Source organism: Pyrus communis, chromosome 3 (assembly GCF_041283825.1).
Source record: "Pyrus communis isolate YQ-2024b chromosome 3, ASM4128382v1, whole genome shotgun sequence".
Taxonomy (NCBI): domain Eukaryota; kingdom Viridiplantae; phylum Streptophyta; class Magnoliopsida; order Rosales; family Rosaceae; genus Pyrus; species Pyrus communis.
The window spans coordinates 24171504-24197121 of NC_142567.1; the positions used below are offsets into that span (position 1 = coordinate 24171504).

A 25618-nucleotide genomic window follows, 5' to 3' on the forward strand; every position below is an offset into this window, starting at 1 on the left:
ACATTGATTAAGGCGTATGTGAAAGCCAAAGTTTATGATTCGAACCTTTTGAAGAGGATGACTCTCGGAGGCGCCAGGCCGGACGCAGAAACCTATAGTCTGATGAAACTTGCCGAGCATTTTCAAACCTGATTCCGATTTGTAACATGGTTGTAACTTGTAAGGTGTTCTGATGCATTTATATTCATTCTTACACAAAATGTTTATCAATTTGTAAATGGAAAATAATAAGATGAACAGGGCATCGGTTACTCGTTGAATTTGATGATCTTGAAGTTTGAATGCTTTTCTGGTCGTTATGCACAGATAATTTCAATTTGTTCTTCGGTGAATGCAACATATTGCCCAAGAATGATAAAATTAGACGATTCATAATCCATTGTATCAAAACCTTCAGTAGTTTACATGACGAACCCTTGAACATTCTTTATACAATGCTACTTATTCATAAGAAAGATGACACAAGAACCGTAAGTTCTTCGGGATCTACAGAGAGATCCGGTCGAATATCACGTCCATGTTCAGGTGAGATAGTTAATGAATTCCGCAGCGGTTGCAATGGCACCTCCCGTAATTGCATCCACCAGAACTTTATCCGTGTTCTTGTGGCTGGCAGCAGATACTAGAGCCCCTGTCAATGCACCACCGAGCATGGCATTCTTCTGCAGGATATCAAAACAGGAGTTAGCAGATGCAGAAGTTTCAGTTGAAATCCAAAATTAAGTAAAATCAAGCTTGGAATGGCATGCTTGAAGCTTTGTGACAAACTGACAATTAACAAAGTCGAGTAGGAAACAAGAACTCTTTGACAGTTCCAAAATCATGTTTCAACAATTCAAACTTAGTCCTGGGATAAATAAGTCATTGAATACTTGAATTGGAATGCATTTGGTTCGACCTGAGCTCCTTTCACAAGAAAAATACTAAGCACAACATCCTAAAGGTAACATTAGAAGCTACTTGCGCATACTGAAAACGAACAATTACCCAAATTATGGAAACAGGAGGATCTAGGGAACAAAGAGGTTCAGAGTTTTTAGATTAGCAAGTAGACAATCTGAAACAATTTCCCAAATCTAGAAGCTCCATGTGCAAACTAAGATGAATGAGCATGAAAACTTACACCCAACAGGTTTCTGTGGAACATAGATGTTCGAATTTTTCAGCCGAAAACCAAATTATTTAGCCCCTTCCTCTCATAGAGTACAACTACCTATCTAGAGACTAGAATTAGAACAAACATACCCAGTCTCTGTGTCCACGGACCCTCTCAATACCATACTCTGCTCCCACGTACACTCCAGCAATGGTTCCTGTCAGTGTAACAGAAGAAATTGTTGCTGCAGTCCTTCATTTTCAAAAGTAGGGAAGCCGAAGCAATTCTCCTGGAAGCTGAGCATAATCTCATCCAGACATACATGCATCGAACTCACAATGAAATACAAAACAACTTACCCCAATATGCACCTTCTTTACACATCTTCTTCAACTGCAAAAACCGTACTCTAAATTAGCAGGATTAGGAAATTGTGTTATACCCCAGCTTTCTTCTATGAATAAACAATCGATCACCTCTTAAACAAATCGATAGATCCCACTAAACAAAATCAATTGAGCAACAACTGAAGATGCTGAACTAACTGAAAGTAGCTACTAATATTTTTTCCGGTTACAAGGGGCCCAAAGTCCGAGCACAACCATACAAAACAAAGTTAACTAGACCTCAGCGCTTATAAACAGCGCTCATCCTATCGAAACCAGCAAGATCATCGAGCACAACACTTACAATCGAAGGGGGATGAGTTTCAAAACAGGAAATTTTCAAGCTCAACGTCGATTAAGAGTAGCAACAAATCCTAGATCATACAAGGAACCAAAAAAATCGAAAACGGGACTTAATTATACAAGGGATTGGTCTGGTTACTCACAGTGTGCTCAAAATCGTGACTTGAAATTCTCCCTGCAAAAATCACCAAGAACCAAAATTCTCGTTCAACAACCGCAATAAATACAATCATCACCATCAGAGTACAGAGTACAGCACAATATGATGAGCATATGATAGTTAAAACTTTCCCACTCGCATTTTCTCAGCGTTTCTCGGGAACCAAACAGTTGGACTGCAATAATGATAGATAGCGGTACCTTTCTTGACCGCCGAGAAAGCATCCTCTGCAACAACTCTGGTAGCAGCGACCTGAAACCAAAACGACCCCGTTTGATTCCAAAGCTTCCATCCCAAAGATCAAACAAAACCCAGAACTAAAAAATAAAAAAAAACAAAAATGTTGAAGATAAATAAAAATAAATTTGAAAAAAAAAGGAGCGTACGGTTCCGATCTTCAAGAAGCCATCGACGGTGTGGTTGAAGAAGGGGTTGCCCAAGTCGATCATCACGTCGACCTTCGGCCCTGTTAGCGACCCCGCGAAACTGCTTCTCGGCATTTTCTTCTCCTCTCTCTCCCCTCTCTCTGCTCCGTGTTTGCAGTGTGACTAACCAAATGGTGACAAATCACAAATTGGTGGGGTTTTGGATGATATTGTGATATTTTACTTTACGGAGATAGATGGATTTACGAAAATAAAAATTAATGAAAATAATTTAAAATTTAAAATAAATAGTATCTAAAATATTTTGTTAAAACTCCTATCACGGAAGATGCAACGCAGCATCAATTGCATCAGGTGGTGCCCGTGGAGCAAGTTCAATGGTCTGCAGGTGAACGTGTCAACGCTAAAAGTGGTATTGCTTTGATTGCGAGTGAGAATTAAATGAGTGAATTGAAGTTGTAACTGTTGCTTAATCAATGTGTCAGCTTAACTTAGGGAGAACGTTAAGGTTTGGACTTTCTAATTGCTACATCGTTACTTGTTGATTGCAATTTTTGATTTAGAATTTGCCTTGTTAGTTTTAGATCCCAACCCAACTTGTATTTCATTAGAAGAAAAAGAAAATGAATAATAAATATTAGTTATGTTCAAAACGTGGTGAGAAATGTCTTATAATTTATGTCAAATGCTCTAAAGACGTTCTAAACAACGAAACCCTGTATTGGGCCCCGTTTATACTTGCCAATACATATGAATCAAAACAATATAACATTAGAGTTTTGATTATCTTCATTCTATGTCTAGCACTACTTCAAACGCTTTAGTAAGTTTGTCCAGCTTAGTTTATTTTAAATCAGTCTAACTTAGTCCCTGAAGCTAATATAGTTCGAGATAATCTGGTGCAACCAACACACCCTTAAGGGCATGTTTACTCAAAATATAAAATATTATGGATCCCTAACTTAAATTGGACAAAACCATAGTGGATGTTTACTTACAAAGAATTAGAAGGAATATGAGTATCATTCAGAAACATGTGTTAACTAACAACCAAAGAATTGGCGGGTCTCATATTTTTTGGGTATGGCATATACTAGGAAAATTAAGGTATCTCATTAATATAGCGAGGTCGTTCATACCATATCCATTCCTTCTCATCACTCATTTATTTTCATACCTATGTTTTTAAATGGTGAAGCCACTTAATACTATGGTCTAGCAGTATTTTTCTTTACTTGTAAGTGAGAGGTCTTAGGTTCGATTCTCGTCAAAGATGAATTTGAACCACATTATTGCTAGCTCATTGTAAGGCCACCCCCCTCATCTTTGTGTAGATAATATCGTTTGTTCAAAAAAAAAAATGCTGAAGAGAGAGAATGATTGAGCTTATGTGCAACTAGTTCTACAATTTGTGCAGGCTGTATAGTGACAAGAGAATAACTTATATTGAACAAGTTCACTGTCACTAAGGTGTCCCCGTTTCAATAAAACAAATAAGATATGTAAAGTTTCCAACACTCATTGTATTATTAGATTGAGACGCTACGTGGGAGTAAACCAATTTTATGTAAGTTTTCAACAATAACATATGTAAATTAAGGTACGTTAAAAAAAATTAACTATATATATATATATATATAACCGGTCCGACTATATTTTAAAGTAAAAAACCGGGAACCAAACGGGTCTAATCAAAGACAAGTTCTTGCATTTCTGAGTTTTCTCCAAGTCGGACCGGCTCCATTTTCCGGTTCAATGGCCAAATTTTTTTTTTCATAAATAGTTTAAATACATAGGATAAATACAAAATATCCACATTAATCACAACAAAAATTGTGAGGCACCCAATTTCTAAATTTCCCCATACCATCCTCAAAATCCAACGGCTAAGAAGACGAAGTAGCTAAACGGTGCCGTTACACGTTTCTGGGATGGACAAGGAGTCTAGGGTTTTACCTCCCTATAAAGACAGAGATCTACTGCGCGAACTCTGTTCCATAAAACCTAACCTAACTTCCTCATTTTCCCCAGAGAGTGAGGCAATTAAGCTGAAATCTTAGAAATTCGATACAATCCGGGATGGACAAGAGCATGATAGGAGATCTGGATTCACTTCCAGAGGAAGATAAGTTGAGAATGGCCACCATGATCGACCAGCTCCAGATCCGCGACAGGTCATCTCTCTCTCTCTCTCTCTCTCTCTCTCTGATTCATTGACTTAATTTCCACTTCGAATTCGTAAAATTTCTCATCGGGTTATTAAATTATGTGAATTTCAGGTCAATAATATGATGAAAAATTCGAAATTTGGTTCTTCGTAGTAAAATATAGCCATCAAAGTTTGCAAATTTTTCCAATTTATGAGATGAGGGTTTGTGGGTTTACAGTAGAATTTTTGGTAGTGCACGTTTGATGTCTTAGATCTTGGTTGGCTTTTGTTTTTGCATTTTTAATATATTGGATGGTAGGTCAGTTGGCAATTCTTTGGCCTGCTTCAATCTGTTCTCTGTAACGCAATGCCTCGTGTTTTCGGCTGCGGTTAGATTCGTACTGAAATGTTTGTTTTTTAGGCCACGTTTAGTTTATAATTGGGGTTGCTTGGATAATTTAGATAGAGGGACTTGAAAACAACTAGATGCAATACATTTTAAAGAACTTTGAAATGAGGGGTGTTGTTTGAGATTCCTTTGTTTAGTCCCTTTGTAGTGCATTTCTAGTGTTTTAGTAGTAGCTTTTGTAGTGCTTGTGTAGTTTATTGGTATTGTTCTTGTAGTGCATTTTTAACAATTGAATCTAAAGTCTAAGAATACCATAAGGGAATTAACTTACAACCATTTTGTCGGGATTGGAAGGGAACAATTTCCCTCCTAATGCATCCATCTTCTACCTGAATAAAATTTCGAAGTCGGTCTCCATTGACTCCTTCAAATTCCCACAATAAGTGAGTTGTCCAATCCATTCAAGTCCTATGCACTAAACGAGGCCTTAGTATCTTTGTTAAGAGTATGAAATATCAAGGCATTGGATTGACTCAGATTTGTTGCTTCACAATTCCTTTCTGTAGGATGTGGTTCACTTGGTTTAATTTTGTGAAAACTCTTTTTGTGAAGCCAGATATAAGTTCTCCTTAAAACCAGTGCAACAAACTGTGTGTTGCTTCTGGACGTTTTGGGAACTACATTATTACGTGTTATGAATCTTGTGAGTTGTCCAATCCATTTGAGTCCTGGGCACTAAACGAGGCCTTAGTATCTTTGTGAAGAGCATGGAATGTCAATGCATTTGATTGACTCAGATTTGTTGCTTCACAATTCCTTTTTGTACGATGTGGGTCACTTGGTTTAATTTTGTGAACACTCTTATTGTGAAGCCACATAGAAGTTCTCCTTAAAACCAGTGCAACTTATGTGTGTTGCTTCTGGACGTTTTGGGAACTACATTAGTTGTGTTGATGCAAATGGTGTGAATTCCCGAGTGAATGAGTTTTACCCAATTAACAAAAAGAAAATTAGTTGAGATACTGGTTAATCACCTGAACCTTGTTGCTTTTAACAGTAAGAAATTATCTTGTACCTTCTGTCATAAGCATGTACGGCTTGTACTTTCTCCGTTTTTTCATTTAGGCATTTCTACAACAAATTGTGTGATTCCTTTCGGACTTTGTACAGCTTGTTCTGTTCCATTTTATGTTTACTTGTTTTTTCGTAATAAAGGTATTCTTTCTTGGTACCTGGCTTCTAAGTTGGATGCTTATTTGTAAGAAAAAGAACTGTTCCCGTAGTCTTGAGATAGTGTTTTGCCTAGTTTCTGCATAGGATTTGTTTGAATGAGCTTTTCTGATGCCATTGTCATTGTAAAGGACGGGACCAACCCGCTAACAGTATGTGTTTGCTTGCAGTTTGAGGATGTATAACTCACTTGTTGAGAGATGCTTCAATGATTGTGTCGACACCTTTAAGCACAAATCACTGCAGAAGCAAGAGGAAACCTGTGTCAGGCGATGTGCCGAGAAGTTCCTAAAGCATTCCATGCGTGTTGGCATGAGGTTTGCAGAGCTCAACCAGGGAGCTGCAACACAAGATTAGTCATCAAATCGGCAAGAGGTAGAGAGCGCGCCTTCAATCCCGTCTTAGCCTTTTGGTGCCTTTTTTTTCTTGGAGAATCTCCCCTTTCTTACATAAAAAATGGCAAGTGGTAGTCGTACCCATTTTTCATGATTTCGTGTTTCTTATCCAAGGGAAAACAGAAAAATTGTATTATGCAGAAACACGGGATCTGTAAGTTGCCGTCAGATTATATTTTTTACTGTTACTAATCCAAGCAGCATAGCAATCCTTGACTTCCTCAATGTGATCAATTGCTTTCTTTTGATAATTGGAGCATAGATTTACTTAATTTAGTTCCCTTCAATTCAAAGAAAAATGTATAATTTGGTGCCGAAATCCCGGCCAAAAGGTTAAATCTCAATGCTCCTCCATTAAAGCTTCTGTACAGGTCATATGAAGTGTGAACTAACTAATGTATTAAAAGGCGAAGGCGTAGGCGAGGCGTCCCATAGATAGTCTCGTCTAGACATGAGGCGTCTTAAATTTCGAACATTTTGACAAATATTTTTACATTTCTTTTAAATCTTTAGATTACAAAACATCCAAAAGTCCATATTCGTTCATTAAATGACATGGATGCTTAAATGGATTTTAACTAATATTAAACATAAAAATAAGATTAAAAAAGCATAAAATATGGAAGGTAATTAAAAATAAAATTAAAAAGGAAGAAACCCTAGTTTTAAGCGTGCAAACAAGAAAGGACGTAGAACTCAATTGATTCGAAGTACTGTAACCTCTATCTCCCTCTTTGTTGATGAGGTCTGCAACTTTCATATGATTGATATGAAATTTTGATGTCTTCTACAACGAATCAAGTTATTAGTCTATTGAATTTTCATTACGTAAGTAAAACGTACAAAACCCTAAATTGTATATTATTGTTCATATATGTACAAATAGAGTAACTCAATACTATTGCATCGGAGAAGTAGGGGGTAGCGTTCTATTTTGTTTGGCTCATTAGGGTGAGTCGTCTCATGATTTGAAGTCCCTTGTGAAGGGCACAGTTGCTTCTAGCTTGAACTGGTTTTATTCCTCATTAGAGTGATCTTTGAAGATGACAGTTGAGAGTTCGAATGCATCTGATCGAGATGCTGAACCATTTTGTGGAGGTTGATCCAACTGGACGGTATGGGCGGTATGCTGACCTCCTTGGTCATAGTGCTGTGAAAAAGGTTTATAGGGCTTTTGATCAAGAGGAAGGTACAAAGGTGGCCTGGAATCAGGTCCGGTTGTACAATTCTGGAAACCTTGGGGGCAACCTAAATCGACAAAACTAAAAAGATTTTACAAAACCTAATTTAATCACCCTGCATATATGAACAATAATATACCACTTAGGGTTTTGTACGTTTTGCTTACGTAATGAAGACTCAAGAGACTAATTGCTTCATTCGTTGTAGAAGACATCAAAATTTCATGTCAATCATATGAAAGTTGCAAACCTCATCGGCAAAGAGGGAGATGGAGGTTATAGTATTTCGAATCAATGGAGTTCTACGTCCTTTCTTGTTTGCACGCTTAAAACTAGGGTTTCTTCCTTTTTAATTTTATTTTTAATTACCTTCCATATTTTATGCTTTTTGAATTTTATTTTTATGTTTAATATTAGTTAAAATCCACTTAAGCATCTATGTCATTTAATGAATGAATCCTTTGGATGTTTTGTAATCTAAAGGTTTAAACGAAGTGTAAAAATATTTGTCAAAATGTTTGTCCCTTGATCCTATCCCTATATATATACATATATATATATATATATATATATGAGAGCTGTTATTAGCACTCCACAAATCTCATTCTACACTCCTCACAAGTGTTCTAATTATAGAAAGTTTGGAGTGCAAAATAAGATTTTTGAAGTACCAATAACAATTCCCAAAAATAATACTTTGTAAAACAAACATCTATTATCAATTTACCATTCAAAATGTAATATTAACCAAATCTATTGTCATTCAAAAAATAATATCATCCAAATTCATTAATCAATTGAACTATATATTATATAATTATAATGCATGGTAATATTAATTATAAATTTATAAAAAACACAAGTGAACACATCACACTTGCCAAATGATATAATATATATTTATATATAATAAACAAGTGACCACACACATACTATATGTAAAAAAAAAAAAAAAAAAGATTATTAATCACACAGCACAATGAGCTTGAGCACACACATTTATAATATATATACATACATACATATATATATATATATATATATATATAAAGTATCGGCAATAAAAGAAGATGAAAAGCACAGCAGACAGGATACACATATTATATAAAAAAAATATCAAAATTACGATTCAGAAACCATAATCGTAAAAATTGGGCATTTGTGGGCGTGTTGGCGGGCACTGTCGTTGGGTGTTGCGGTGCTGCTGCTAGCGTGCGGCGACGATGCTGTTGAAGGCTGGTGTAGCGACTGTCGCCTGTCGCGCTCGGGAGAGGGTAAATCGGAAAAAAAAACGCAGAGAGACAATGACAGAAGGAAGAGGTACAAGGGAGTTAGTTTAGATAAAAAAAATTTCAAAAAAAAGGGCCAAAAATAGGGTTGGGGGGGGAGGGGGGGCAATGCCTCTGATGCATAAGGGGTGCCGCCGGCGCACTCCGACCACTCCTGCAAAACTGAGGCGGCAACCCATCCGTCCAGCTGCCTAGGCGCGTCCCGAGGCGAGTATTTTAATACAGTGGAACTAACACACGCACAAGGTGATGAATGTCGACGAATGCAACGTGCCTGGATTTTACATGACATTTGGAGCTAAGAAAAATGCCAATAAGATAACAATTCTACATAAGAAATATCATCACAAATGTATCATTTTGAAGTGCTAAAAACAATGTTGTATGCTTGCATACAAACTAGAAGATTGTCAGAAACAATCTAGAGCGACAAAGAACCCTAATTTGACAAAGATTAAAATAGAGAACCTTCTAAATTAAATACGCAATCATAGAAAAACACATCGAAACAATCACTAACTGATAAACGATAGGTAATGAGAAAAAGATGGATACATGATCACACGGTATGAAGTGTAGACACTTTTAACAGAAATCGCACAAGATTAAATACACATTACCAGAAAAATTCCAACTTCTCAATCAGCAAAGTGACAGTTTCATCCCAGAAGGCAAAAAGATCCAAACGCAACAGAAGCTTGTCCGAGCAAATTAACAGAAGCAATACAAAGGTTGCAAAAGCATATACTACATAGAATTCAAAGACGTGCTGGTGTACACAGTTCAAATCCATTCCTAGATAGATTTACTCATCATCCTTGTGAAGGCGTTTGCTGCTCTTCTTCTCAGACCGCTTCCTGCCCCTACCTACCCGTGAATCATCATCAGAATCAGATGGTGTTGCTGCCTTCCTGCTCCTCCGACTGCGGTGTCTACGAGAATCATCAGACGAATCAGATTCAGAATCATCTGAATGCCGATGACTTCTCCTTCTCCTCTTCTCCTTCCTACTTTTCCTATGCCGCCGCCGACGCTCACCATCCTCATCCGAGGACTCATCCCTCTTCCTACGCTTCTCCTTCCTTTTTCTCTTCCTACCTTCATCTGAATCATCTGAATCATCAGCATATTTCCTCTTGCTGCTCCTCCTCTTCTTCGACCTTCCTCTCTTCATCCTCTTCCCAGAATCTGAATCTGAGCCATCATCATCTGAATCATCATTCTTCTTTTTCGACTTCTCCTTTTTACCAACCTTTAACCCATTTTTTTGAGCAATGATCTTCTCGATCTCTGAATCATAATCCGAATCCTCGCTCTCACTGTCTTCATCCTCATCCTCACTCTCCTCACTCTCTTCGACATTTTTACCACTGGTCCTACCAATCTTCCTCTTCAACCTAGCCAATTCTGATGCAACATCACCCTGAATCCCTTCAGGCTCTCTCTCCTTATCTTCCTTAACACTCAGAAAGTTCCTGCACTGAAACTTGAGGTGCCCAACACGGCCGCACCTGCTGCAAGACCCACGAGTCTCGTCAGCGCTGGACCCAGTTATACGGGCAAGCGCAAGGAGGCCCTGGAAGCTAGCATATGCATTCTCACCATCCGGTTCATCGTTTGACACATTGGGTTGTGCAGTGCTCTTGGTGTCATCTTTGTTGGGTGCATAGGGGTCATACCCAATTGCACTCTGCCATATACCGTGGGTCTGAAGGGCGGCACTACTGTGTACCCGATTGTTCGCGGGCATGCGAACCCTTCCCGCTGTGGCAGGCATCTTGAAATTCGAAGATCAAACCCTAAAGAGACACAAACTAAATCAAAACTCTCAGAAACTACGACACCCACAAAACAATAACACACAAATTACTTGAAATAAATCGAATTTTCGATCAATAAAAAACCCTAGTGTAAAGGGGTTCGATAACTCAACGATGTAATTCAAATTCTAGGGTTTTTCGAACTCCTAATAAAATGTCTAATTACAATCAGAGTGCAGAAATTAATGCAATAGAATCGAGCCGCGATTACAACAAATTACATAACAATTTCGAGCTTTTTGAAACAGAGAATCGAAAATTGTCCGTGCGATGGGATTTAAGTTTTAGGGTTTGTTCTACGTTGCAATTGACAGAGGAGAATCAAAGGAGAGCGAAAATTGAGATGGAAAGATTGAAGCTTTACCTTTGAATCGGAGAGGCGAAACGAAACGGAACGAAACTTGCCAAAGAGCGAAAGGAATTTGTGAAGCTGACTGAATATATCCAATATAATATCCGTTTTTATTTCAATTTTTTAGGCCGACATTGAACACCAATTGCCAATCGTCTTTTGTATGCTAAGAAACGTTGCCGTTTGGTTGCAAGGTATAGTATTATACATAATTGGGCCTATTGTTTTGATTGGATTTGGACCTACCGAGTTTTAGAAAATTAAACTCAGGACTTGAGGTCATACATATTTTTTTTACTTAAAAGTTTTAGATTCAAATCGTGTTAATAATAAATTTAATTAAACGTGAGAATTTATTCGTTAGACCGTTGTTCCCAGCTAATACACTATTCGATTTCATTAAACTTTAATTTTCCAAAGGTGATTCCGTTTCATGTAAATTTTTTTTTTTCCGTCCAACATTTCATGTAATTTGTCTTTTATACAAATTCCAATTAATGATCGAAATATAGAAGAATTTAAACCTCCCTAAACAAAGTAGAAATAGTCAAACTCTGCTTTGGATCTTTGTTCAATTCAGGAAATGTACACATTTTGGTGCAGATAAAACCTTTACTTAATTATACTCATCAATTTATGATCACGCAATGTTTGACAAGATAAAACGTGATATAATGTGTTCAAGACTTCTAGTAGTTGATCTTGCATTCTGGGGTTGGACTGCTGGTTTTCGTGCAGCAGTCATATGTTAAGTACTTCCTTCTAACATGTTCATATGCATTTTGCTGATGCTGGTTTAATTCCCAGAACTCTTTTCTGTTCCACTCATAACCGAGACTATAGCATTCTCGAGGATTATTCAACTTCGCTGAACACCCATCAACGCCAAATCCTTGACAGTAGGCATGGAAAGGTCCTTCACCCCAGTTAATTGCTTTTCCTTGGGATCCCCATGTTGCATTCAATATAGTGCCTTGTATTTCCATGGGTTTTGTTGGAAAAATCCCTTCAATACTTGGGCCATACTTCAACACTCTTATAGGGGTGCCATCCACAAATAACCTGAAAAATAAATTTTAGAAAGCGTAAATTAATGAGAATCTGTCACATACTTGATTGAAAAAATATCGCAAACTTAACCCGAATATGATATTGAAAGAAAATAATAAAAAGAAAGCTTACACTAATTGGTGTCGATTCCACAGAACTTGGTAAAAATGGAAATCTGCAGCAGGATCAAACCATAAAGCAAACTGCTGCTCTCTATGTAAGTTGCCATTGGAAATCACATTTGTGCTTAGCAGATAATGTTGTGTATCAGAACCTAAGAACTCAAAATCCACCTCATGTCGTTGCTCATCATCATTCGGTTGCGAAATTAACTGCCATAAAAACAAGTCAAAACTTGAGGTAGTAATGGCTAGAAAATGTGAATTGAAAAGAAGACGGGTATGGAGTTCTTACGTAGAAGGTTGTGATGATTCCAGTGGTCTTCTTAGCTGGAATCTTCAATTTAATACCAAAGAATCCAGGACCATATCTTTCTGTGGATCTAAATCCAGTGCCTGCAATATGTAAAAAAAATGTTACTGTCAATTAAGTACAAGATAAACTGCAAACAAAGCTACATACACAGGTTTTTTGTTTTTGTTTTAAAAAGGTACGTGAATTTTTTGCATGGGGGACATGAAATCACACACGCATGTATTCTAAGACAGTTAGGAAGAAGAACCTGAATGTTCGTCTATCGAAAGCACAATTTTATCGTTTTGGTTAAGAAGCTGTGTATGATCTGGGCTATATGAAACTTTGTAGTTCAGTACAAAGGGCACATCTCTAGTACCACTCGCATGCCTACTACCATGACACATAAAGGTGAAAACAAAAACTGCAGCGAAGAAATTCACGTAAAACATTCTGAAGCTAGTGATCGATCGAAGACAAAAGAAAAATGAAGTTGGGTTTGTTGTATGATTCACTTTGTCTTTGGTGTACTGATATAGGAAAAACCCAATTTTGCTATCTTTCTATTCAAATTTTTTTGTTGAGAAACGGTACGATATTTATTAAGCAACGAATAATACGTATAACCTGAGAATAGAGTGCATAATGGGTCTTGATAAAACCTTGCCGGGGATTTCAACCTGGTTGAAGGAAAAAAGAGTGTTCCACACAACAATGTGACCTATCCTCAGCTGAAACAATAAAGAAATCCTTCAAATTATAATTTCGTTTTTGAACATTGTACAAAGACATCCTTTTGGGATAGGCCATAATTAGACAACTAATCCATTTAAGTAATTCATAGATTTATAACCTTTTATGTAATTCATTGTATACAAAAGTGAATATATATCATGAGCTGCTTATCTTTTGAGATGCATTTTCCCAAATATGTCAAATAATTAAGGTTCACGTTCAATGAATACAAGACGCAAACTAAGTTATACATTAATGTCCCAAAATTAATGCAAAAGTTTTTACAGAAATTCATTTACATGTTTGTTATTCAAAATGAAATAAAATTAAATAATATAAGTTTGACTGACTCTGAAAAATCAAACATTGAATATTTAGATGACAAAAACTATATGTATTACGAAAGTAGATAAAAGAAGTTAATCAAATACAGTATTTTTGTTAATAATTTTTCTAATAAAAGTTTAAGATCTTTGCCCCTCTGAATTTAGACATTTGACGTCACATCTCGATCCGGGCTCCACCACATCCTGGGCTCGACTCTGCCGTAACACGATATTGTCCGCTTTGGGCTCCAACACACCCTCACAGTTTTGTTTTTAGGAACTCACACGAAAACTTCCCAGTAGATCATCCATCCTGAGATTGCTCTCGCATGAACTCGCTTAACTTTGCAGAACTCTGAAGCCAGTGAGCTCCCAAAAGGTCTCGTGCTATATGGAGGTGGACATGTACATATAAGGCATAGATGATCCTCTCATCTAGACGATGTGGGATCTAACATTTGAGTAGTTGATTACTTTAAAACTATGTTTTTAACAAATAAATATATTTCTTAATTTAATATAATTCCCTTGAAATAAAATGGATGACTCCCTTTCGTTAAAATGGAAACTTTATAGATGACTCCCTTTCGTTAAAACGGAAACTTTATGGTGTAACTTAATTCTATACATAAAGTATTATTTGTCTTTCTTTTATAAAACGATATATTTACACTAAAGGGTGAACGGAATGATTTGGTCTCAAACTTATTACAAGATTCAAACATAAAAATTTTTACTGGTAAAGACAAATATTATTAGACTATTTTATTAAACGGCATAAAGTATCATTTGTTAGGAATAGAATTATTATGCTCCAAAATGCGTGTCACATATACGCTTTCCTTTTACAATCTTTATATTCTTCAAAGGAAATTGTTATTAGCACTTCAAAAATCTTATTTGGCACTCCAAACTTTCTACAATTAGAAAGAAAAATACATTTATGAGGAGTGTAAAATGAGATTTTTTGAGTGCTAATAACAATTCATTTCTTCAAATTCATTTGTAAATTTGTTATTTTAGGAAAGCAACCTTCTTGATTTGCAATTGGAAGAATAGCACACCACAACAAATAATCAATTAGAACATGACAACTGGATAATTGAGAGTTTTTATTATTTATTATTTTATTATTGTTGAGCTATTGACGTGCTCTTTTATAAAATGAAATTTTAACGAAAAGCTACTGTTCATTTTAATGAAAAACCACATTTTTACACTAAAAAGTCAAACCTGATACTATTCACTTTATCCTTTATTTTATCCTTATCGTTAAAACTCAAAGTTTTCAAGTCATTTTCATTAGTTTTCCTTTTATAAAATTTATGGTTGTTAGGATGTTCTTTCTAATTTACTATTAAAAGGAATGGAAAGCGCATACATTAAAATTCAATTAAAAGAACACAAACTAAATCAAATTCTTATCGAGAGTTCGGTCAATGACTCAATGATTCACTACTAATTAATCATGATGTTGTCCCAATTTAATCATTTGCATATCTAACCACGTGCTGGGTTTCCTCACAAAAGATCTTGATACAATTAGGAGTGGAACCATTCCATATAACTAAAAACTTTCAAAAAAATTTCGATGTGAGAACCTATTCTCAAATAAATTCTCTTTCTCACACACACTATGTCCGTGCCTCTTCGCCAGTATACATCAATTTCATCGTTGTTAATCTTCTTCTGCGTATACCGCTGTGCATGTTCTCACTTGGCTCTGGATCCTAGCTACCTCTCATTCTCCCTGGTCTAGGATCGTCACTAGCTTATGAAGATCAAGATGATCCGAATTCTAACCAAAACAAGGAACGAGCAGGTTCAGGAAACAATGCATTGATATATAGCTCGATCGCCAGGTAAGTGGCCACGTGTCCTTAGTATTACAGATCAACATCGAGACTGGGAGATTTATATGGTCTATATTATTGTACTTGTAGTATTTCTTTTAATGTATGTTTTAAATATTAAAATAGTCCATTAATCTTATTTAAGGCTTATAGTAAAGAGAATTGTTACTTGCACTCTAAAAATCTTATTTTGCACTTCTCATAAGTGTATTTTTATTTCTAAATATATAAAGTTTGGAGAGAAAGATGAGAATTCTAGAATGCCAATAACAATTCCTATAGTAAATATGAGATTTTAATTTTATTCTGTCAAGCTTTAAAACGCTATCGCCATCTGGTAACCCTTTACAATTTTTTTCTGGAACTATTGTGGAAAACAATAACAATAAATAGGTATTTTAATTTTTATGATTTGAGAATGAATTTGTCAGTCTAATTCAAGAATGATTGTTTGAGAAAGAAAATATATTAAAAATAATATGGAAACGTGTTTGGTAGTAAAGTTTTATCAAACGACAATGTTTTCTTTATTTTTGTTCTTTAATTTCCACTTCTATTCTTGAAAATGTCAAATTTTCATTCATTATGCCGAAACATTTTCTTTCAAATTTGGTCGTTCTAGAAAATGCACACTATCACATTTTTACAAACCGTCCAAATGTATGTTTTTTGTATTACTATATAAATCATCTCTTACAATTAGTTTAATTTCTGAATTTAAGCCACTAACCTAACCGTAGAGTGTGATATGTAGTAAACTCCGAATTAGAATCCTAGCTTATGAAAGTTTGTTCATTACATTTTTGCAAGGGTAAACCAAATAATCCACGTAGTGATAGATTCTTGCAAGCTTACTTAGTTTGGTCAAACGTCCACTATACGGTGGCTACCAACCCCAACTTTAAAGCTTTACCTTTTTTCTTGTTTTTTTTTACTTTTGTTTTTCAAAAAAAAAAGGCTTTACCTTTCTAATATTTTTCTGGCCCCTTTTCTTGTTTTTTTTTTTTTTTTTCAAAAAAAGCTTTACTTTTCTTATATTTTTCTCGCCTTTTACTTTAGTCGATCTCCCAATTGACAGCTTCATAACTTGAAATCCTCTTGTAAACGAGTATCCACCCATGTTATCCGCGGCTCCTCCTCCGCTTCCTCCTCCTCTTCCTCCTCCTTCTCCTCCTCCACCATCATCAATAGCATCAGAATTAGTACACATAATATTGCGAGTAACCTTGCCCTTAACCATCATCTATGTCTTTCTACTGTACTGTAAAAGGCAAAATAGCCCAACTGATGAACAAACCCAAGATCTTGAAGCACAAACACCAGAACAAGCCTCGACGGTTTTCAAATATACAAGGAATAGTTGCCGAAGAAGTGAAAGCTGCACTTGTAGTGATCAAGATCAGGAGTATTGTTCAATTTGCTTCGAGGAGTTTAAGGATGGGGACGTATGCCGGCTGACCACGTGTAACCACATGTATCACCAGAAATGCATCGACGAATGGCTGCCAAGGAATAGGCACTGTCCCCTTTGTCGTGCTTCTGTTCGCGGTGCGTGTACTCGGAATTGTGGCTAGTCAATATCCAAAGAATCAAAGACGCACACAACCAAGTATGGTATTAGTGTTGTAGTTTCTTAAAGGGTTTTGCGCAATATCATTAGTCTTAATTGAGTTTCTATATTGTGGTAATTACATTAATATTATATTTTTGTTTTGGTAAGTCCAATGATGATTGAGATAAATTTTTGTTACTGTTGATGAGGTTGTTTGGTAACTTTGGTTCGATGCAAATCAATTTTTTTACAAGTGATAATATTAGTAGATTAAATTATTAGTTGTTAAGAGAAGAGGATCGTAGGGATCAAACCCACATTAGGGTGCATACTCATATAATTGTTTCCACTAATACAGTGAAGGGTCATTGCACGGTTCAATGCATGTCATAGACATGGACATGTTGGTAAGCATAATATATCTCACATACACGAAGTACCACAATAATTTGCAAGTTGTGGAGGGTTCATTGAGGCTTTTGAAATAAAAATGCACAAGTGGTGCATCTTGTAATGATTTTTAAGGATTTTTTGGCATGTAAAGAGCTAAAAATTATGGAATTATGACTCCTTGTATTAACCTCACATAATGTTTACGATATAATTACAATATGAAATTACATTCTTATAGTTAAAGAAAAGATTCTGAATTAATTAAATTTATTTTCACACACTCCCTACCGCAAACCGATCGAGCCTGATTGGATGAGTTTGGAGTAAAGAACACCATGACAAGGCTGATGAAGAGCTTTAGTAAGCAGATCAGAAGGTTGATCAACACAAGGTCTGATGTTGCTGTTGAGAGATCTGAGGCAAGAAGGAGGGCCATGGGTCCTGCTGTTGGTGTTGGTTCTGCACTGCAGGCAAGACTTACAAAAATTATTGTAATTGTCTAGAACCCTCTCATCCCCTCAATAACAATAATAATTTGTTTTTTTAGAATTTTTTTTAGAAAAAAGGATTGTCTAGTTTGCGTGGTATACATGTCATGCAAAGGGGAGCTAGGAGTGAGCATGGTGCAGTTTGGTCCCAAACTACACACTGAACCAACAATGATACAACATCTAAGCCTCAAACTAATAGCATAAGTGACCAAAACCTGTTAGTTGGTGATCAGTTTAGTTATCGTTGGTTTTATCTTCGTAAACAATTTGTTAAAGAGTGTTGGTAATCTCACCCCATTTTCCTATTTTCCTATCCATATTTTAATAAAAATCTCAAAAGTATTAGTAACATGTTTATATTTTTAGAAAAAGACTTTTAAACCCCTACCCCATTTCTCCCCCATCGTCTCTCTTCGTCCCCATTTCTATGTTCCGTTTCATCTCTCTCTTCTCAGCTTCTGCACCGACCACCACGGCCTGAAGCACAAAGGATCAGGAGGAGCACGTCAAAGTTGTGTTGGTGGAGGAAGGGCAAGAGGAGTGCTCCTCTCCTCTGGGGCAAGTCACTTGTCGTTTAGGGCTTAAATTTCAATTTCCATTGAATTTGAATGGTTGTGGAGATTGAGATTACAACTGTAATTAACTTTTTAATTTGTTTTTTTTATTACCTCGACCTTCATTGCCTGATGGTTGCTACAAGTGCAAGTGACTTGTTGCAGTAGTACAAAATCTAGAGATACATAGCTTATGGACAAGATTGAGAAAATGGCATTGGATTCTAGATTTTGGGTTGGTTGATTGACGCGTTTTGCTGCCAAAGGAAGTTCCAAGGGAGACTGGAGGTGGAAACAAGATAACGATGGTGTGGTGCTTGGTGCTGTGAAAATGGTTTTGCAGAAATGCTGGAACTTTGAAACTAATTTTGAATTAATGAAGAAAATTTTGAAACTAATCTTGGAGAAGTGCTTAGATTTTGAAATTGATGTTGCAGAAGTGCTAGAATTTTGAAACTGATCTTGTAAAATATTGGAATTTTAAAGTTGATCTTGCAGAAGTGTTGAAAATTTTGAAACTGAACTTGCAGTTTGAAATTACTCTTGCAGAAGTGTGAGATTTTTTAAACTAATTTTGCACAAATTGTGGGATTTCAAAATTGATATGCATAAGTGCTGAAAATTTTCAAACACATCTTACAAAAGAGTTTGAATTTTGAAACAAATCTTGCAGAATTGCTAGAATTTTGAAACTGATCTTGCAAAAATGCTAGAATTTTAAAACTAATTTTGTAGAGGTGCTCAAATTTTGAAACTGATTTTGCATAATTGCTAGAATTTTGAATATGATCTTGCAGGATTGTTGGGATTTTGAAACTAATTTTGCGAAGGTGCATAGATTGTGAAATTGATCATGTAAAAGTGCATAGAATGTGAAATTGATCATATAAAAGTGCATAAAATTTTGCAACTTATCTAGCAAAGAAGTGCCTAAATTGTGAAACTAATTTTGTAAAAGTACTAAAATTAACTTTTACAAATCTAAAATTACTTCGAAGTTTTATCGATGCTGTCGGTTTATAGTTTTGGCTTAGTTAACAATCCTATTGTGGGCACGGCTCAAATTCTAAAATTTTAGTTTTGATTGCTTTTGGGCTAAGTTTGTTTGTTTATGTATTTTTGTCTCTTCTCGAAATAATTAAAAAATAATGGAGTTTATGAAATGTACATTGTGTTTTTATTTCTATCTTTAATTTGACTTTTAAATTGAATAAAAAAAAATGGAAGGATATAAAGGGGTGCAGAAGAGGCATGAGTATATACATAAATCACATCCCATCACATATAGGTATTATCCTTACGTAATTCGGATTGCTAATATGTTGACTTACCCACACATGCACCCCTCCAACGGTGTACCCTGTAGCTTCAAAACCCTAGATTAGAAACTTTCCCTTTCTTCTTTTCTTTTCCTTATTCCTTTAGGACTTACAATACAATTTCCTGAAGTACTATATAATTTGTAGCAATCCTTGATCCTTGTACGCAAAACAGCAACGACTCCTAACTTGAAAGGTATACAGATCAACTACAGTGGCATACGTTTTCACTCACATAACCTCGCCATGGTGTCGGCTGCTCCGACGCTTCCTCCTTCTCCACCACCTTTACTGCCACCAGCAGCAGAAGTTCAGCCACTGCTCCTACTCGCCATACTCATCCCATTAGTCGCCATATTTATATTTTTGATCGTCAAGACCAATGTCGATCAACGAGCTAATCAAACGCACGACATCGAATCTGGAACATTAACCCAAGCACTAAACCCAGGAGGAAGAAGACGAGTCCGAATTAAGCCGTTGCGGCAAATGTGTTTCGGTATACCTTTCTTTTACCGACTGGACAAAAAAATAGGAATTTGCGGCGATGAATGTGTAATTTGCATGGAGGAGTTCGAAGAAGGAGACAAGTGCCGGGTTCTTAAGTGTAAGCATACGTTTCACCAAGAATGCATCCAGAAGTGGCTTGCTACGGCCAGCAAATGTCCGATTTGTTGTAATTCTGTTCTTTGTTGATATTTTGTATTTCCAAAATTAATTGCTCGAGAATTTTGTTTAATTGTGTTGTTCTTCGTCCACAACCTTCTTTATTATTGAGAAGAAAGTACATCTTATTTTGTTACCAAAAAAGTAGAATTTATACGTGAAAAATAATATTATATGTGGTTAGTGTGTGTGTGTGTGTGTGTAAATATATTAGCTTGATTTGCATTGTTTAAGTCAGAATTTCATTCGTTTGATCACGAAGAAAAAGGAAGACAATGTATACATATACATACCGTTTGCCTCTATAACAACTTAAAATTTTAAACTAAATACTGTTGTCTAATATGCAGTACTGAAAAAACTTGAGAGGCTTTCTAGTACGATTGTTAAATGATGACATGAAAAAAATATGTGGCCCATGTTTTTGCTAAAGGGCTAATCGGGCGGCGGGCTAGAACTTAGCATCAAGACGGTGGGCCTAGGAGGATTAGGCAGATTTAATAAATTTATCATATATCATATAAATAAGTGTCGCTTTACATTTTAAAAGAACAATACTTGTATTGAAAATTTGAGAAAATTAAAATAAAAAATAGAAGAATACATGTCACATCCCGGCCCGGGGTGAATCACTTCTCGGGCCCGCTCCACCACCGTAGCACGATATTGTCCGCTTTGGGCTTACCATTCCCTCACAGTTTTGTTTTTGGGAACTCACGAGCAACTTCCCAGTGGGTCACCCATCATGGGATTGCTCTAGCCCCCTTCTCGCTTAACTTCGGAGTTCCTACGGAACCCGAAATCAGTGAGCTCCCAAAAGGCCTCGTGCTAAGTAGGGATGGGAATATACATTTAAGGATCACTCCCCTGGGCGATGTGGGATGTCACAATCCACCCCCCTTAGGGGCCCGACGTCCTCGTCGGCACACCACGACCAGGGTTAGGCTCTGATACCAAATTGTCACATCCCGGCCCGGGGTGAATCACTTCCCGAGCCCGCTCCACCACCATAGCATGATATTGTCCACTTTAGGCTTACCATTCCCTCACGGTTTTGTTTTTGGGAACTCACGAGCAACTTCCCAGTGGGTCACCCATCATGGGATTGCTCTAGCCCCCTTCTCGCTTAACTTCGGAGTTCCTACGGAACCCGAAGCCAGTGAGCTCCCAAAAGGCCTCGTGCTAAGTAGGGATGGGAATATACATTTAAGGATCACTCTCCTGGACGATGTGGGATGTCACAATACATATATTATAAAGTACTACAATTTATTGAAAGCAAAACATGGCAAAAACTTTAGCATATAATGGTTATAATAAGTATTTATTATAAAACATGGGCTTTTTTTTTATTGTAATAAAAAAATACATGAATGATTACAAATAAATATTTATCATAAAATATGAGTATTATGTTAAAGTTTAAGATTTTTTTTTATGCATAATATAATGTAACGTTAATTTTCTTGACAATATTATAAAAGCACTATATCAAAATTAAAAAGTATCAAAAATTTCGATGAGAGTCCCACTATCAAAATATTCTCCAGAGCATTTCTCTATGCCCGAATCGTTGGGCTATAGTCACCATAAGCCGTTTTGTAAGCGGGTTTAAGCCTGCAAATTTCTACCCGGCTCACTTTTCGATGGCCATGCAATAACTACCAAATCCAAGTTCCTGATCGGAAGAAGGCAGATCAAATATCGACGTTGCCGGAAAATGTCGCTAACGAGGGAAGCTCAGCTCCTGATTCAAAAAATGGTTAAAAGCCCGCCACTGAAAGCATTCTCAATCTTCAACTCCTCCATCCTCCGCGGCTTCCATCACACCCATCAATCCATTTCCTTCATTCTCCACCAGCTCCTCGCCTCCAACTTGATCTCCCACGCCCAGTCCCTCTTCCTCCAAGTCCTCTCCGGCCGCCTTTCCTCACCGTTCTTCACTCCCTCCTCCCTCCTCGGGCACTTAACTCAGCCCAATCTGAATCCAACCTCCGTCTGCGGCCATCTATACGAAGCAATAGTCAATGCCCATGTTCAATCTCAGTCTCCGGAGCAAGCCCTTTACTTTTTGAAGCAGATGGTTGAGCAGGGCCTCGTTCCCAGATCGAACACTTTCAATAATCTGTTGGGGTTTCTCGTGAAGGCAAAAGATCACGGCAAAGCGTGGCGGGTTTTCGATGAGTTTAAGGGCAAAGTTGAATTGGATGTGTATAGTTTTGGGATAGTGATGAAAAGTTGCTGCGAGGCCGGCAATTTGGATCGGGGATTTGAGCTTTTGATTGAATTAGAGGAATTGGGTTGGGCGCCGAATGTTGTTTTGTACACTATATTGATAGATGGATGCTGCAAAAATGGCGATTTGGAGCGTGCCAAGAAGATGTTTTGTAAAATAGAGGAGGTTGGTTTGGTTGCTAACCAGTATACTTACACTGTTTTGATTCATGGGTTTTTCAAGAAAGGGTATAAAAAAGATGGGTTCGAGCTCTACGAGAAGATGAAAAGTAATGGGGTTGTTCCGAATGTGTGTACTTATACTTGTTTGATCAATGAGTGTTGCAGTAATGGGGAAGTGAAGAGAGCCCTGAAACTGTTCGACGAAATGCGTGAAAGAGGGGTGGCTCGCAATGTGGTAGCGTACAACACCGTGATCGGTGGGTTGTGCAAGGAAATGAGGATTTGGGAAGCTGATAACTTTGTGAATCGGATGAAGAGGGAGGGTATTAGTCCGAATGTAGTTACGTACAATGCGCTGATTGAGGGGTTTTGCAAAGTCGGAGAGTTGGACAGGGCTTCGAGTTTATTTAATCAGTTGAAGTCAAGTGGACAGTCTCCAACTTTGGTGACTTACAATGTTTTGATTCAAGGCTTTGCTAGAGCACAAAATTCTGCAAGAGTTTCTGATTTGGTGAGAGAGATGAGCGACAGAGGCGTTTCTCCTTCAAAAGTGACATACACAATCTTGATCGATGGCTTGGTTCGATCTGGTGACACAGAAAGAGCATTTCAGATATTCTCTTCCATGGAGAAGGCTGGAGTGGTGCCCGATGTTTACACCTACGGTGTCTTGATTCATGGGTCATGCACAAAAGGTGATATGAAGGAAGCATCGAAGCTGTTCAAATCAATGAGTGACAAGCATTTGAATCCAAATGATGTCATATTCAATATGATGATTCATGGTTACTGCAGAGAAGGTAGCTCTTACAGGGCACTGAGGCTGCTCAAAGAGATGAGAAGGAGCAGAATGATTCCGAATGTGGCCAGCTACAGTTCGACCATTGGAGTTCTCTGTAATGATGGGAAGTGGGAGGAGGCTGAAATGCTGCTCAAGGACATGACAGAGTCAGGTTTAAAACCACCAGTTTCTTTGTATAATGTAATATCTCGAGTGAAATTTAATAAGACATTGGTGAAGTTATGAACGTTTGAATGCAATCCCAATTTCTAGAACTGTCCATAAGAAGTGTTCATATGTCTCGTTCAAAAGACACGGTACTCTTGTTGGTTTTTTTTTTTTTTTTTTTTTTTTTTTTTTTGCAAAGAGACTATTTACATGACTAAACCGCATGATCAATCAGCCACAAAGAGCAACCGTCATTTTGCGCCAAGACTCACCTTCCAACATCAAAATTAGCTACAAATGGGACAGAACTAATTTACAGAAAACCATTTAATTAAGAAACTCTACAACATAAAAGTAGGACAGAACCATTTAAGTAAGATATGGTCCTAAGTTTAATAGAAGCACGACAAACGGGAAAGTAGGGTTTCCCGGTGGCTAGCCATCGCTTGTGAAACGAATGATGCTGCCAGTTACTAATGATACCTTGAAATTCAGAGGTCCCGTTGGGCCCACTTGTTTTCCATAGAACTCAGCGGTCATCTCTATGTTAATAGTTCAGACTTATTTCCTTCTTGGTGACAAGCGCATAGCTTGTGAAACGAATGCTGCCAGTTACTAATGATAACTTGAAACTCAGAGGTCCTGTTGGGCCCACTTGTTTTCCATAGAACTCAGCAATCATCTTTATGTTAAGAGTTCAGACTTGTTTCCTTCTTGGTGACAAGCGCATAGCTTGTGAAACGAATGCTGCCAGTTACTAATGATACCTTGAAACTCAGAGGTCCCGTTGGGCCCACTTGTTTTCCATAGAACTCAGCGATCATCTTTATGTTAAGAGTTCAGACTTGTTTCCTTCTTGGTGACAAGCGCATAGCTTGTGAAACGAATGCTGCCAGTTACTAATGATACCTTGAAACTCAGAGGTCCCGTTGGGCCCACTTGTGAAACGAATGTTACCAGTTACTAATGATACCTTGAAACTCAGAGGTCCCGTTGGGCCCACTTGTTTTCCATAGAACTCAGCGATCATCTTTATGTTAAGAGTTCAGACTTGTTTCCTTCTTGGTGACAAGCGCATAGCTTGTGAAACGAATGCTGCCAGTTACTAATGATAACTTGAAACTCAGAGGTCCCGTTGGGCCCACTTGTTTTCCATAGAACTCAACGATCATCTCTATGTTAAGAGTTCAGACTTGTTTCCTTCTTGGTGACAAGCACATAGCTTGTGAAACGAATGTTGCCAGTTACTAATGATAACTTGAAACTCAGAGGTCCCGTTGGGCCCACTTGTGAAACGAATGTTGCCAGTTACTAATGATACCTTGAAACTCAGAGGTCCCGTTGGGCCCACTTGTTTTCCATAGAACTCAGCGATCATCTTTATGTTAAGAGTTCAGACTTGTTTCCTTCTTGGTGACAAGCGCATAGCTTGTGAAACGAATGCTGCCAGTTACTAATGATAACTTGAAACTCAGAGGTCCTGTTGGGCCCACTTGTTTTCCATAGAACTCAGCGATCATCTCTATGTTAAGAGTTCAGACTTGTTTCCTTCTTGGTGACAAGCTCATTGGCTTGCACAGGCACAGGCCCGAACCCCAACCCACTCTAACGATATCTATATTGTCCACAACTTTACTACCTGCCCAATCCGTCAAGTGTGAGATTTTACCACAAAGGCTTCGGTATTGGTTAGATTGGGGTAAACATATTTAAACCACTTTGGTTTTCTTGCGCCCACCGATGTGGGACTTTAACAGTGAAGACAATCGAGGCCTGCTGTGGTGGTGTACGGTTTGCGGCCGGTCGTGGAGGAAGATCAATAA

The 25618-nt window shown here is 37.3% G+C and overlaps 5 protein-coding genes across 6 annotated transcripts; 2 read left to right on the top strand and 3 right to left on the bottom strand.

Moving 5' to 3' along the window:
* Positions 1 to 352: 352 nt before the first annotated feature.
* Positions 353 to 2718, bottom strand: LOC137716198 (outer envelope pore protein 16, chloroplastic). Its single transcript, XM_068455611.2, has 6 exons — positions 2332 to 2718; positions 2146 to 2197; positions 1929 to 1960; positions 1456 to 1489; positions 1246 to 1313; positions 353 to 662 (listed from the first exon to the last, which is right to left on the bottom strand). The coding sequence occupies exons 1-6, from the start codon at positions 2443 to 2445 to the stop codon at positions 522 to 524; spliced, it is 441 nt and encodes a 146-aa protein (XP_068311712.2). The 5' UTR covers positions 2446 to 2718; the 3' UTR covers positions 353 to 521.
* A 1576-nt stretch (positions 2719 to 4294) lies between these two features.
* Positions 4295 to 6705, top strand: LOC137715387 (mitochondrial import inner membrane translocase subunit Tim9). Its single transcript, XM_068454696.2, has 2 exons — positions 4295 to 4505; positions 6230 to 6705. Exons 1-2 carry the CDS (start codon positions 4411 to 4413, stop codon positions 6414 to 6416), a joined length of 282 nt encoding a protein of 93 aa, XP_068310797.2. The 5' UTR covers positions 4295 to 4410; the 3' UTR covers positions 6417 to 6705.
* A 2802-nt stretch (positions 6706 to 9507) lies between these two features.
* Positions 9508 to 11264, bottom strand: LOC137715311 (CAX-interacting protein 4). Of its 2 annotated transcripts, none has more exons than XM_068454595.2 (2): positions 11109 to 11264; positions 9508 to 10738 (listed from the first exon to the last, which is right to left on the bottom strand). In XM_068454595.2, exon 2 carries the CDS (start codon positions 10699 to 10701, stop codon positions 9730 to 9732), a length of 972 nt encoding a protein of 323 aa, XP_068310696.2. In that variant the 5' UTR covers positions 10702 to 10738; positions 11109 to 11264; the 3' UTR covers positions 9508 to 9729. The 2 variants fall into 2 exon arrangements, with proteins under 2 accessions (XP_068310696.2, XP_068310695.2); XM_068454594.2 differs by having other exon boundaries at positions 9508 to 10723; positions 11109 to 11244.
* Positions 11265 to 11785: 521 nt separating this feature from the next.
* On the bottom strand, positions 11786 to 16717 carry LOC148698179 (putative xyloglucan endotransglucosylase/hydrolase protein 1). The gene is made up of 6 exons (XM_088690395.1): positions 16529 to 16717; positions 13188 to 13240; positions 12829 to 12950; positions 12561 to 12661; positions 12279 to 12478; positions 11786 to 12158 (listed from the first exon to the last, which is right to left on the bottom strand). Exons 1-6 carry the CDS (start codon positions 16715 to 16717, stop codon positions 11786 to 11788), a joined length of 1038 nt encoding a protein of 345 aa, XP_088546521.1.
* Positions 16718 to 21961: 5244 nt separating this feature from the next.
* Positions 21962 to 23876, top strand: LOC137716514 (Pentatricopeptide repeat (PPR-like) superfamily protein). Its single transcript, XM_068455971.2, has one exon. It carries the CDS (start codon positions 22170 to 22172, stop codon positions 23871 to 23873), a length of 1704 nt encoding a protein of 567 aa, XP_068312072.2. The 5' UTR covers positions 21962 to 22169; the 3' UTR covers positions 23874 to 23876.
* Positions 23877 to 25618: the final 1742 nt, after the last annotated feature.

Coding starts and splice junctions, on each gene's coding strand:
- LOC137716198 (XM_068455611.2), bottom strand. CDS start 2,445: ATGCCGAGAAGCAGTTTCGCGGGGTCGCTAACAGGGCCGAAGGTCGAC. Junction 1,314..1,455: donor TAAAGAAGGTGCATATTGGG/GTAAGTTGTTTT, acceptor TTACACTGACAG/GAACCATTGCTGGAGTGTAC. Junction 663..1,245: donor TCCGTGGACACAGAGACTGG/GTATGTTTGTTC, acceptor GATATCCTGCAG/AAGAATGCCATGCTCGGTGG.
- LOC137715387 (XM_068454696.2), top strand. CDS start 4,411: ATGGACAAGAGCATGATAGGAGATCTGGATTCACTTCCAGAGGAAGAT. Junction 4,506..6,229: donor CAGCTCCAGATCCGCGACAG/GTCATCTCTCTC, acceptor GTTTGCTTGCAG/TTTGAGGATGTATAACTCAC.
- LOC137715311 (XM_068454595.2), bottom strand. CDS start 10,701: ATGCCTGCCACAGCGGGAAGGGTTCGCATGCCCGCGAACAATCGGGTA.
- LOC148698179 (XM_088690395.1), bottom strand. CDS start 16,717: ATGATGGTTAAGGGCAAGGTTACTCGCAATATTATGTGTACTAATTCT. Junction 13,241..16,528: donor CAATTGGGAGATCGACTAAA/GTAAAAGGCGAG, acceptor TCCTTCAACCAG/GTTGAAATCCCCGGCAAGGT. Junction 12,662..12,828: donor TTCGATAGACGAACATTCAG/GTTCTTCTTCCT, acceptor TACATATTGCAG/GCACTGGATTTAGATCCACA.
- LOC137716514 (XM_068455971.2), top strand. CDS start 22,170: ATGTCGCTAACGAGGGAAGCTCAGCTCCTGATTCAAAAAATGGTTAAA.